This window comes from Gracilinanus agilis, chromosome 2 (genome assembly GCF_016433145.1).
Source record: "Gracilinanus agilis isolate LMUSP501 chromosome 2, AgileGrace, whole genome shotgun sequence".
Taxonomy (NCBI): Eukaryota; Metazoa; Chordata; class Mammalia; order Didelphimorphia; family Didelphidae; genus Gracilinanus; species Gracilinanus agilis.
In genome coordinates this window covers 643,725,696-643,739,883 of record NC_058131.1, presented here as the reverse complement: position 1 = coordinate 643,739,883, position 14,188 = coordinate 643,725,696, and the positions used below count along the sequence as shown (strand labels likewise).

The window sequence follows — 14,188 nt, the reverse complement described above, 5'->3', positions numbered from 1 at the left end:
GGGGGGGGGCGCGGGGGGGGATTGAAGGGGAAAGGGGAGCATGAATCATGTAACCATGTTAAAAATGAATATTAATAAATGTTAAAAAAAAATAGATATGGTTAAAAAGAGATAGGGAAGGTAACTACATCCTAATAAAAGGCAGCATAAACAATGAAGAAAAATCAGTACTCAACATGTATGCATCAAATGATATAGCTTCCAAATTTCTAAAGGAGAAGCTAGTGGAGCTCAAAGATGAAACAGATAGCAAAACTATACTAATGGGTGACCTCAGCCTTCCCCTATCAGATCTAGATAAATCAAGCCAAAAAATAAGAAAGAGATAAGAGAGGCGAATGAAACCCTAGAAAAATTAGAGTTAATAGATATATAGAGAAAAATAAATAGGGAAAAAAAGGAATACACCTTCTTTTCAGCAGCACATGGAACATTCACAAAGACAGACCATGTAATAGGGCATAGAAACATGGCAAACAAATGCAAAAAAGCAGAAATAATAAATGTAACCTTATCAAATCATAATGCAATAAAAATAGTTATTAGTAAAAATACATTGAGAGGCAAACCAAAAACTAATTGGAAATTAAATAATATGATTCTCCAAAATAATTTAGTGAAAGAACAAATCATAGAAACAATAATTTCATTGAAGACAATGACAATGATGAGACTTCTTAACCAAACCTATGGGATGCAGCCAAAGCAGTTCTAAGGGAAATTTTATATCAGAGTGCATATGTTAACAAATTAGGGAGGGCAAAGATTAATGAATTGGGCATGCAACTAAAAAAACTAGAAAATGAACAAATTAAAAATCCTCAGATGAAAACTAAATTAGAAATACTAAAAATTAAAGGAGAAATTAAGAAAATCGAAAGTAAAAGAACTATTGAATTAATAAATAAGACTGGAAGCTGGTATTTTGAAAAAACAGATAAAATAGACAAAGTACTGGTAAATCTAATAAAAAGAAAGGAAAGAAGAAAACCAAATTGACAGTATCAAAGATGAAAAGGGAGACCTCAACTCTAATGAAGGGGAAATTAAGGCAATCATTAAAAACTATTTTGCCCAATTATATGGCAATAAATATAACAATTTAGGAGATATGGATGAATATTTAAAAAAATATAAACTGCCTAGATTAACAGCAGAAGAAATAGAATACCTAAATAATCCCATATCAGAAAAAGAAATTGAAGGTTTGTATTTATATTCCCAGCACTTAAGGTATCTGGCACATAGCAAATCCTTATTAAATGCTTTATTTAACATAATCTATTGGCTATTATGTGACATTCTGTCTTTTGTCAACAGGAATGTACTTCTTCACCTCCTCTTTTTAGAGTCTCTAACTTCCTTCAAGTATCAGTTCAAGTGCCATCTTTTATAGATTGTTTATTATGATCCTCTTCTCCCAGTTGGCCCTTCCCTTATAGACAATATTTGCATATATCTTATGTTTACTTGTCTTTGTATATGTTATCTGCCCCCTCCCCCCCAGAAGAATGTAAAGTCTTTAAAGGCAGGGATGATTCGTTTTTGTCTTTATATCTCCAGCTCTTAACAGAATACCTGGTACTCAGTAGACCCTCAAATTCGTGTTAAATGAATGAATGAATCAGTGCCTGAGTGAGTGAATCCTGGGCAAAACAAACAGAGTAGTGATGAACTATATCAGTATATTCCTAATCTGCATGTGGTCTGAACATCCAGAAGTCCTTACCCCATAGTATACTTTTTATGTACCTGATATATGTGTGGGACTACTATGAATCAAATAAAAGAAGGCCTGAGGCCTGGAAGCTCAGTCTTTGATCAATAAGGGAAAGCTTTCCCCACATTTTGCCCCAGGCTAGTAGAGTTGGTCTGGGAAGCTAGCAAATGAAAACAGTAGTCATCTCTTTTTTTTTCCCCTTCATTTCTCTTAATATGAATAGCAGCCTTTTTGCCTCATGAAGCCACTAAACATAATATGGTACTTACCAAAATCTGGATGAGTTGTTTTTCTTCATAGCCTTCAGTAATATCTGTATTCAACTTCTCTTTGTATTTCTAAAATATAAAAGCAATTGAGACAGTAAATTTCTCTGGAGCAATAATTAACTCCTTAATTCTTCCAATACTATTAATAATGAAAATGTTATTGGGTTTTTTTTAAAGGAGCCTGGTTTTGTGAATTTCTGGGAGAGGTAATTTTAAAAAGAAAGAACTATCTTCTTTTCGCCCTGGAAGAAATTTGGTGACTTAACTCATTGGAAAATGTCTCTCTTTTTTACCTTATAATAATATAGGTTGACAGGGCAAACCTGAACAGGAGAAACTGAAGCCAAGTGTGTAAGGGTATAATTTTAAATGTTTCTTCATCCTCTTGAAGTGACCATTTTTAATCTCATTGCCTCAGAATATTAGTCCTTCCCTCTCTTCTCCTGACTTTCATTCACTCTCCTACCATCTGTAGAGAGCAACTATTTGGCAATCATCCTGTTTATATCTAAAGCAGCAATTCTCAAGATATGATCTATGGACAACTGATGCTCCCCAGGGATCTTCCAGTTATTGTCTGAGCTGATTCCCTGCAAGAAGAATATTTCTCTTCCAGAGCTTCATCATGAAGTTTTCTCTATGCTTATCCTGTGTTATCTTTAAGATATATATGTAATCTATACATATTTCTGTGCATAAGAGGGAGAAGGAGAGATAAGTAAGAAGTAAGAGGGAGAAGATCTGAATATTTAGAGCTGAAAGGTACCTCAAGATTATCTAATCTAACCCCCTTCCTTTTACTTCTGAGAGAGCGGACATGGCATGCCAAGGTCACAAAGCAAGTAAGTAGCGAAACTAAGACTTCTGGGTCTCCTAATACATAATTCAGTGTTTTTTTCTATTAACAACACTGCCATTTAGTTATTGGCAACGGGGTCTTTTTTTAATTTTGTTTTTATTGTCACGCAAACCACACTTCCATATTGGTCATTGTTGTAAAAGCACCAAAACCCCAAAATTAAACCAAAGATACACTGATGTGAAAGATGATTCCAACAGTTCTTTCTCGGGAGGTGGATAGCATCCCCCATCACATGTCTTGCAGGATTGTTCCAGATGGTTGCATTGCTGAGATCATCATTGCCTAATATTGCTGTTACTGTGTACAATATTCTCTCAGTTCTGCTTATTTCACTCTGCCTCAGTCCTGCAGATCTTTCCAGCTTTTTCTGAAATCATCTTGCTTATCATTTCTTATAGCACAATAGTATTCCATAACTAACATGTACCATAATTTGTTCAGCCATTCCCCAATTGATGGACATCCCCTCAATTTCCATTCTTTGCTACTACAAAAAGAACTGCTGTAAATATTTTTGTACAAACAGGCCCTTTCTCCTATATTATGATCTTTTTGAGATACAGACCCAGTAGTGGTATTACCAGATCAAAGTGTATACATAGTTTTATAGCTTTTTGGGCATAGTTCCAAATGGCCTCCAGAATGGTTGGATCAGTTTACAACTCCACCAACAATGCATTAGTGTCCCAGTTTTGCCTCATCCCCTCCAACACTGACTATGGGATCTTGGACAGGTTTCTTGACTTCTCTGTTTTCCAGGTGCCCTATTTATAAAATGAAAATAATAATTATGATAGGTGCCCTACCTACCAGGGTTATTGTGAGGATCATGTATGGTAATACATGTGAAAACATTTTGAAAAGTGTAAATTGCTCCCCATAGATATAAAGTTGTTTAAAAAACCTTTTCCTTCCATCTTAGAATAAATACTAAATATTGGTTCCAAAGCAGAAGAGTGGTAAGGGCTTGGCAATTGAAGTTAAGTGACTTGCCCATGATCACACAGCTAGGAAGTATCTGAAGTCAGATTTGAATCCAGGACCTCCTGTCTCTAGGGCTGGCTCTCAATCCACTGAATCACCCAAGCTGTCCCAAATATAAAGTTTTAATATTAAATAAATTCTTTAGAACTCAAGTCCAAGATTTTTCCATGGTAGATTTGATTTACTTTTCAAAAAAATTCTCTTTTATTACTATAAATTGATGTGTATTAACAAACATGAACATTTTCATATTCAACTGTGAATCTGCATTACACACAGCTTTTTTTTTAAAACACATATATTTTGAATTTAACGTGGTAGTTCCAACACTGCTTTGCTTGTCTGGATCCCATTCTGGATTTTCTTTTGTTGTCTTATTTATATTTTTAAATGATTCATTAATGCTTCTCCCTCCCTTCCCCTCCCACTTTCATCTTTGCCTTGGCACTATCTAGTTTTGTGACCTTGTACTTCTTGGTGGGTGGGGCTCGGTTTCTTAATAAAATGAGGGATTACCCCAAAAGTTCTATGAATGGCAAGTTTTCAGTATAATGTCTGCATGTCTCTCCCTACTCTTCCCCCATGGATATTTCTTTGTTTCATCAATTTTCTTTTTTTGTGTTGAGAGTAGACATTGACTTGCCCTTAACATTTGGCATGTTTCTGGCATTTGCCAAATTGAAGGAGTTGGAATCTGTTGGTCAAGGAGTCTTTGCCAAATAATAATGCTCCATTCACCCCCCCCCCCACAAAGAAGTTGAACTTGGCTTATATAGGTTTTGATTGTATTACATATCTCTATACAATATGATCATTTGTGTATCAATATGTCAAAGATCTGTGGTTTTGTCTGGATCACATTCTATCTATGACAAGCCTTTAAGAGAACTTCAATTCACTGAGAATAGTGGTTGATTTTCCCAGCACCAAACACTGTGCCTAGCACATAGGAGGCTCTTAATAGATGCTTTTTGATTGATTAATATAACTTAGTGGATCAGTCTCAGAGTGGTTTGGGGCTTAGAGAAATTAAATGTTTTGCCCATGATCACAAAAGGCAGAATTTGAATCCTGATCTTCTGCAAACTGGACATTCTATCCATTATTCCATCAAGTTTCTCATTCCTATTATAGGATTATAGATTTAGAACTGTTTTATAGATAAGAAAACTGAGGTCCAGATATGTTAAGTCATGTACCCAAGGTCATATTTAAAATAATGATTTTTTTAGCCCAACTGCTATACATATAAAACATTTTCTAGACAATTAAAATAATTAATTTTAAAGTGCATGCAAATTTTTTCTAGCCAATTAAAAAAATCCACACTATTTTAAACCATGACTAAGTAGGGTGACTATTATAGGCAGCTATGTTTTTGTACTTGCTTTCTGAGATGTTTTAATGACTGGGATTTATGAGGGAAATGCTAATTTTGACTTCAGAAATCTGGATTGGAGTCCCATCTTTGGCATGAGCTATGTGACCTGGAGTTTCTCTGGCCTGTTCCCACTTCTATAGAGAGAATAGATTGTTCTATCTGATCTGCAAGGTCCCTTCCAGCTCCAACATTTTCTTCCTCCCTCTGATCCAGGAGCTTGGAAGAGAAAGGGGTTAGAGTTGGGCAGCTGAGTGATGCAGTGTATAGAACACCAGGCCTGGAAGATCTAAATTAAAATCTAGCCTTAGACACCAGCTATGGTCCTGGACAAGCCACTTAATCTCTGTCTCAGCTTCTTCATCGCTAAAGTGGAGGATAATAAAAATAAAGCCTACCTTTCAGGGTTGGTTGTAAATATTTGTAAAGCATATAGCTTTTCCTCCATTAGACACTATACTTTTTTATTTACCAAGGACCCTCGATGAGACTGGGCATTACTTTGTTTAACCCTCAGCTCCTGAGAATATAACATTTCACTGTGTTTAATGAAATCCCATTGTAGAAATTCTGGCTGTCTCAATGGGTTTATCATAGAAGGATTTTTATCCATGGCGGATCTCGTCTTGCCCAGATTAGCTTGTCTTCATCCCTTTCATGAAAGGCTTCTTACAGGAGAGAAATCACCTGCTGTTTCCCACTGCAGTGTGAGTGGGCCACACCTCAACGCTAGGTAATGGGGGAATTCTAGGGAAAATGAGTGAGTAGCTAACCAGAAAGCCAATCTATACACTTACCAGAATAGACTCGATTTCATCAGCTGTGGCTTTGGTCTGGTACATGAGCATTTCATGAGCGATGTCCTTTCTGTTTTCAAGCTTATTCATTTTCTCGTAGGTGTCAGTATTTAAAAGAGACCATCCAAGAAACTGTGTGAGAGTCTGAATGAAAAACAAACAACCAAACAGTCTGCTCCTTGAAGGTAACTAGAAACAGAGATTCAGGTATGAAAAACACTGCAGCCTCCTATCAGACAGTGTTCTCATTCTCTACCACCTGCTTTCTTGTCTTGATCAAGAAAGAACAATACTAATAATTAGGGTCAATCTTGATTGTAGATTAGCAGCAGTTGGGTGGTACAGTAAATAAAATACCTGGCCTGGAGTTAGGAAGATCTGAATTCAAATCCAGCCTTAGACACTAGCTGTGTGACTCTGGGCAAGCCTCTTAACCTCTGTCTTGGTAAACCTTCATCTCTAAAGTGGGTCATAATAATAGAACCTACTTCTCAGGATTGCTGTAAGGAAAAAATATGAGATAATATTTGTAAAGCATATAGCAAATAATGTTAGCTATTATCTTTTTTTTAAAACCCTTAACTTCTGTGTATTGGCTCCTTGGTGGAAGAGTGGTAAGGGTGGGCAATGGGGGTCAAGTGACTTGCCCAGGGTCACACTGCTGGGAAGTGTCTGAGGCCAGATTTGAACCTAGGACCTCCCATCTCTAGGCCTGGCTCTCAATCCACTGAGCTACCCAGCCGCCCCTGTTAACTATTATCTTTAGATGGATTCTATGACTCTAATGTAAGAAATGGTACCCAAAGCCTTTTTCCCACTGCTGGTTGCTGCCTGAAGTTTTACCACTAACACTCAGCACCATTCTCCTTCATTTTAAGGCTTTGATTCCTCTTACAATGAAAAAAGTACTCCTAGAAGTAGACGATATAAGCCTGAGTGAATAAAGAATATGAGAACAGGTTTTGTTAGGGGAGGTTCTAGGTACGTGGGAAGGCCTGGAAAGTTGGAGAGGGTACCACGGAGATTCAAAAAGTGGAAAAGGGAAGGGAGGTGGGGGGGCTGTCATTGGCCACAAACTTGGCCAATTTTATAAGCAATCAAGAAGTATATAAATGTGGTAATCATTATTATTACTTATTACTCTGCTTAAGACTGCCCCCAAAAGTAATATAATACACTAAATGTTAAAGCTACAAAGGGATTTTCACTCACTCTTCTGAAAGATCAGTTACTTTCCAAGTTAGCTTTTAATACCATGATTTGGAAAATCAGATGTAGATTCAATTCAATTTAACTAATATTTATTAAGTACCCACTATAAGCAAGACATTGTATTAGGTGCATACAAATAAAATAACCCTCAAGAAGGTCTTATTCTACTGGTGGTTTAATTGTTCAATGCCTGGGTGCTAGGGGAACTCTACTAGAGGTATTAACAATGTCCTCATCAGTGGGGGGAGCCGGGTGCCCAAGGACTGGAAGATCCAGCTAGAAAGACGGTAAGGACATTCTAGTCCAACCCCCCCTCACTGGAGGAAATGGAGAGATTCACAGAGGTAATATGATTTGCCCCAGGTCACACAGCTCTCTCACACTGAGAAAATAAGAGCTGGAAAATAACACATAATGGGAGTTTAGGAGGGAGAGTGAAATAAGAAAGACTAGAATAAGGCAGTCAGTAGTTAAATTACCTACTTCACAACAGGAAGTAGAACTCTCTTCTCTCCATTCATTCCCTAATTTGAGGAAACATCCTGGCAAGGCTACGTTTTAAATTCTGACCATAAAATGTACAGAAAGCTGGATCCGGAAGTAACAGTCTGGGAAGGTGGTTATTTTGAGCATTTGTGAATCACCCCATCATGAAGCTTTCAAAGGAAATACAAGCACACCAAAGCAGTGATTAGACATTTACCTGCCTTAGTTCATAAAACTCACCTCCATGATTTGCTCATCATATTCATCAAAGGGCTTTGCATCTTTTCTATTGTAGAATGTCACGACTCCCACGATGTCCTCCTTCTTGTTGACTATGGGTAGGGAGAGGACATTGTGGATGATCCAACCTGTTTCATCAACAGGTCCTTTCTATAAAGGATAAGAGAAGAAAAGCATTCAGATGTGGCTGAGGGACAACTGCCACCCTGTCCTGATGTGTCCTAAAGTGAGGATTCTTGGGAGACCAGACCATTTCTTTGAATGAGAAACTCCCACTATCCATAGACTCTTTTTTTTATAACTCTTCCCTTCCATCTTAGAATCAATACTCTGTATTGCTTTCAAGTCAGAAGAGCAGTAAGGGCTAGGCAATGGAGGTTAAGTGACTTGTCCAGGGTTACACAGCTAGGAAGTGTCTTAATACAGATTTGAACCCAGGACCTCCCATCTCTAGGCTTGGCTCTCTATCCAATGAGCCACTCAGCTCCACCCCAACCCCAACCCTGTTCATGTAATTGCACTCAGAGCAGGCAGTAAGCCAGATAGATGTGGGGGTAACAGAAAAACAAAGCAAAACCCCACTAGACTGATCATCAATTGTATGACCCTGAGAAAGTCACTTCACCTCTGTGCCTCAGTTTCCTCCTATGTAAAATGAAGAAGCTGGATTAGCTAGTGCAGCCTAGTGCAATGGATGGAATGTTGGACTTAGAATTAGGAAGAGCTGAGTTCAAGTCCTGCCTCAGGCACTTATTGGCTATATGGTTGGACAAGTCATAACTTCTCTGCACCCTGGTTTTTGCATCCTATTTCATAGGGTTGCTGTGAGGATCAGATGACAATTGTATAAAGTATTCTGTGAACTAAAAGCACTATATGAATGCTCGCTGTTACGGCAATGGTCTCTAAGATCCTTTCCAGTTTTGAAAAGAAATATTTCTTTGATTCTCTCCTAAAATAGAAACTGAGAAGAGGAAGGTGACCCAAGATAGGGGATGTGAGTAGAATTTCTCAAACGTCACCTTTGTCCTTTCGCTTTGGATCCTGATCACCATTCTTGGGTTCAACAGTAACAACCTTCTTCCTTGGTCCTCAGAGACCTTCATTCTGCATCTCTCTCTCCCTTATCATGAAACAGTGTGAGCCATAGTTACCCCACTGACGGGCTGCCCCCTCATGATGCTCTCAGTCCTCGAGGGCAGGGACTAGCTTTCAACTAAATTTCTTCTCTTCCCATCATCTAGCTAGTGCTTTGCTTTGGGTAGGTAGTTAATAAATATCTATTGAATGATGTAATTGATTCTCTTTCGGTGCAAATGCATTTAGGAAATCTGATCTTTCCTCCTCCTTTGCCTTGTCTTAGTCCCTATAGGAATGATCTTACTGAGCAGTTTCGGTATGACCATGGCCCCAGACAGGCTTCGGTTATAAGGAAGAGCCACCTCCGTCTAGAGTTTTCATGCTTTCCACATGAATAAGCCAAAGATTAATAGGTGCCTCAGTTGTTTCCCCTGGGACCGAACAGACATGCATTTGTGTGTGGGGGTGGGTGGGTATCTGTCTGTCTGTCTGTCTGTACATGTTCATGACATTGATTGTCATGTTGGGTTCTGTTTTTAAGACAACAATGCCTATTCAACAACAAGTCAACAAACATTTATTAAGCCCCTGCTATATGCCAAGGCACTGTGCTAAGCAATGGGAAAACAGACAAAATGAAACTGTTTCTGCCCTTAATTCTATTGGGCAAAACAGAAGATAACATACGAAGGAATTAGAGGAGGGGGAGATGGAGAAAGCTCCAAAAAATGGGGAGAACAGGAAAGGCTGGTTGGAGGATTAGTACCGTAACTGAGGCAGGGAAGAAGACAGATTCTGAGTCTCTGGGCATGGGATGAGAGAGGAGAGAAGATGGCAGGGGGTGGGGGTTGGGGGACAGGGGGTGGAATTTATCTTTAGCAGATTGCATAGAAGGGACATTTGCATCATAAACATTGGGACGACTTTGAAAGGTCTATTTTTCTGTATAAGTTATGTTTCATTTTATTAGTTATATGTCTCTCTATGCTACAAGTTATGCCTTTATAATTTACATTATATATTTTTAAGTTATATGCCTATATATTATTAGTTATGTATTATAAGTTATATTTTTATTTATTATAAGCTATGTTACATATCTCATTCTATGTTATATAAATCATGCCTACATATAGGTTATATATCTTTATGTAATATATTATGTTTCTATATGTTATAGATCAGTTTATATGTTATATATGTCTGTAAATTATAGGCTTAAGAAAACAAGCCCGAAGAGAGAAGTTCTCCTCAGGAAGGCAAAATGATGAGTAGCCTGAGAGGGCACAGCCACAGGCAATGGAAGCTATACTTTGGGGTTTGGGGATGGGGGACTTGGATGCAGCAAAAGTTCAATTAGGACAACAAAACCTAAACAATTTTGGTGAAGCCCAAGAACCTTCCAAAGGAACTGATTTCATGATGAAGGAAGAATATTTCTGCCATTGAGAGGAAAAAATGGCACTGCAGTAGGGGCATGACCCCTCCCTAGAATGCAGGGTCCCGAGGGCCAGAATGAAGAGCGAGATACATTCTTCTCCCTCTTTCCTTTCTTTTGCCTCATCTATTCCCCATCTCTCTATCCCTCTTCTTCTTTCTTCTCCCTCTCCTCCCTCCTCTTAAGTACTTGTATCAACAGCAATTGAGGAAAGAAATTCATTTTTTCTTTTGTATCTTCATCATCAGGGAAGCTTCCTGAATTCAAATCTAGCCTCAGGCCCTTACTACCTGTGTGACCTTGGACAAGTCACTTAACTCTGTTTGCCTCAGTTTCCTTATCTGTAAAATGAACTCAGGAGTAAATGGCAAACCACTCCAATATCTGCCAAGAAAACCCCAATTTTGGTCATAAAGAGTCAGAGTATTTAAAAAACGACTCAATAATAACAAAAAATCTTCCGCATGTACTTTTTTTATTGTAGGTGCTTAATAAGTGTTTGTTGATCAGTTGCCATAAATGAACTTGTTCCTTACTCCCAGCTACCAGCCAATAAAATTGGTATATCAATCAAAATTGGTCCTAAATGAAGAATTAGGAAACAATGAATTTGGAATAAGATTCAAATTGGAGCTCTGTTCCTGGGTGCATGTGTGACTTTGTCATATGGCTTCCTCTTTCTGGGCCTTATTCTCCTTATCTGTAAAAAGAGTTGGTTGGACTAGCTGATTGCTAGGAAAAAAAAAAGAAGAAGAAAGCTTCTCTAAATCTTATGACCTATTAAGAAGGCCATGAGTCTTCTTATCCCCTAGGGTAGAAGTGGGAAGAAAAGGGAGGAGAGGAGGAAGGTGAAGATGGAGCTGGCTAGTACCTTACCTGAAATGTGAAATATTCATCAGCTGGTGCATTAATCATATTACAGATCTGTAGGGAAAAGAAAGAACCTTCAGAAATAGTGGTATTGATAACAATAAGAGGAAGTAGAAACTCAAATCAAATATAGCAAGTAGCTTTGAAACTAAAATATATTATGTTGGTACTTATCTGAAGTGTTATAACAAAATTATTCATTAAAATAGTGTCATTAAAGCATTCAAACTTAACCAGCTGTGTGAAAACTGAAGCCCATTTGTTTTCTTTCAGAATGCACCAAGAGTCTCATAGACTTCTTTATAGTCCATTCTTAATGAACCAGACAGATTTTTCAAATAGTAGCTTATCTATAGCAAATATTCATTGACTCCTTATTGACATTAACATTTATTCTGCTTAATTAAATCATTTGTTGACATTTAGCACTATCTGTTGACATACCTCTGCATGAAAACTGATTTGTAAATCATTGGAAACCAAAGTGCTTTATTTCCCCTCTACAAGGAAGACTAGGATGCTGGCACTGGGATGAGAACTAGAAGGAACCCTTGCTCAAAATGGTGGTTTGCATTAGGGGATGCTGGAGATTGTATTTCCGATACAGAATAGGATTAGGGAAAAAGGAGGGGAGGGCAGAGCTAGGAAACTAGATAGTTCCCCAGCTTCTTCTGAATTAGGTCTTCACAGTATGACTTCATTATTTTAAATGTTGTGAACTCTCAGAATATTAGACATTTATATTTAAATGTATGCACAAGATGACATTCATTATTTGCTATTTTGGGTTCCCAAATAACAGATAATGGAGCTGTTACTCAGCTTTGAGTCAGTAATTACTTGCAAATTTCCTTTCCTCCTCCTCTCCCCTCTCCTGTCCTACTTACTCCTCTACTCTGTCTTACCCTCCCACTTTCCCTGCTGGCTCCCTTCTATCTTTCCCTCCCCTCTATTTTCACCTCTCTTTCTTTCCTCTTCCTTGCCTTCCCTTCTTCTCGTCTCCTTTCTCTCCTCCCCTCTCCCTTCGTTTCCTTCCCCTCTCTTCTCTCTTCCCTTGCTCTCACCTCCCTTTTTCCAACACTTCCCCTTTCCCTCTTCCCTCCCTTCCATTTCTCTCTCCCTTCTTGTTTTCTCTACCCCTCTTGGCCCCTCCTCTTTCTTTTTTCTCCTTTCCTTCCCTTCCTTGCTCACTCCTCTCCCTTCTCCCATTCTCTCCCCTTCCCCATCCCTCCTTTCCTTCTTTCCTTTCTTCCCCCCCCCCCCCCACATAGCCTATTAAAGTTATACTTGAAGCATAGAAAAATTACTGACAGAAGGAAAATAACACAAGGTCTAGATTCTAAATAGGTCCACAATGACTGCTTTGTAAATCTTCATGAGTCATTATGAGTCACAGAGACTCTCAGCCCAGGTGGCCAAAACTTAATGGAAGCTGCCAAAGGTATAGAGAAAATGTTAGAGGAAATGGAAAAATCATGCAAGTAAGCACCATAAAAACACACTTCAGGTGTCAGGATGTAAAAAGAATTGAATCCATGGTAACAGAAAGAAAAATCTGACTCTAGTGATGATGTTATGAGAATGGACTGACTGATGCAGATGAATGAGGAATCAGAAGCCAGGAGAAGAATCGGTAGGAATAGAAAGACAGAAAAATTTGGAGAGCCTGAACTGGGCAGGACATTTAGGGATGAGAAGAAATGTGTCCTTAAAATGATAGGCAGTATGGGATAGAGGCTAGGCCAGTGAACTGGGGTGTCAAGAGATCTGGGTTCTCCCACCAGCTTCTTGAGTGATCTTGGTCAGTTAATTCATTTTACTTCTGAGATACTTTTTTTTTGCATGTTTACAAAAAAACACAATAGTGTTGGATAATAGGGCTTCCAACTTTTGTGATTTAATATAAGCAAGGGAAGGTTATGTTATGACGAGTGAGCCTTGAAACTGTTTGGCAGTAGCCACCACAGATGTGGAGAAGGAGGTATTTAACATGGGAGAAATCTCTAAGGTTTTCAGGCTTCTTCCACCTCTCAGAGAATCAAAGATTTTAGAGCTAGGAAAAAGCGAAAAGGAAAATCGAGGATTCATCCTTAATCCATTCTACTAAGTGCATGGAACAGCTAGTAATTTAGGTAATTCATGAGTATCCAGTATGGGAGGGGAAAGAAATGAAAGAGAAAAACAGAGACATTTTAGAAGGAGACTACATGAAAGAAGAAAAACCTGAAGCTCAATGGTATGTAATTATGATGACCAAGTCTGGCCCCAGAAGAGAAATAAAAAGTGCTCCTTCTCTTACTCATCTTTGCAGAGGGAGGGGACTATGAGTGTGGAATAGTGCATATATTATCAAACATTAGTAATGTGATGGTTTTATTGAACTACTTAAAATATGCACATGTATTTTTAATATTTGGGAGGGGAGAGAGATAGGCTGGAAAATGAAGGTGTCAGAAAAACAAAAGATACCCTTAAAAAGATTTAAATATTTTTTAAAAGAACAATATAACTAGGAGGCCATTGATAGGACATTGATAGCATAATATAATGGAAAGATTGCTGTAAGAATCTAGACTCCTAGGTTATAAACTTGGTTGTATGACTGACTGGTCATTCCTTTGGCATTTCTCTAATATGGAGGTTAGAAGACTTTGAGTAGCTTTATGACACATGCCACTTTGTCTCCCAGTTGAAAGAAGGGCTTGTCCCGAGTCTAATTAATGTAGCCATATCCTGATGTATTATTATTTTTAAACCTTTATCTTCTGTTTTAGAATCCATACTAAGTATCAGTTTCAAAACAGAAGAGCAGTAAGGGTTAGGCGTCAGTAAGGGTTGGGAGTTCAGTGTCA

General features: G+C 38.2%; 1 protein-coding gene across 1 annotated transcript in view; it reads right to left on the bottom strand.

The window, feature by feature from the left end:
* The window catches only part of PDE6C (phosphodiesterase 6C), an 86,580-nt gene that overhangs the window by 59,017 nt on the left and 13,375 nt on the right, over positions 1 to 14,188 (bottom strand). The window contains exons 8-11 of the mRNA XM_044662636.1: positions 11,343 to 11,390; positions 7,949 to 8,098; positions 6,011 to 6,154; positions 1,990 to 2,058 (exon numbers count right to left, since the gene is read on the bottom strand). Of these exons, the coding sequence (XP_044518571.1) occupies positions 1,990 to 2,058; positions 6,011 to 6,154; positions 7,949 to 8,098; positions 11,343 to 11,390 (411 nt within the window). The remainder of the gene's footprint in view (positions 1 to 1,989; positions 2,059 to 6,010; positions 6,155 to 7,948; positions 8,099 to 11,342; positions 11,391 to 14,188) is intronic.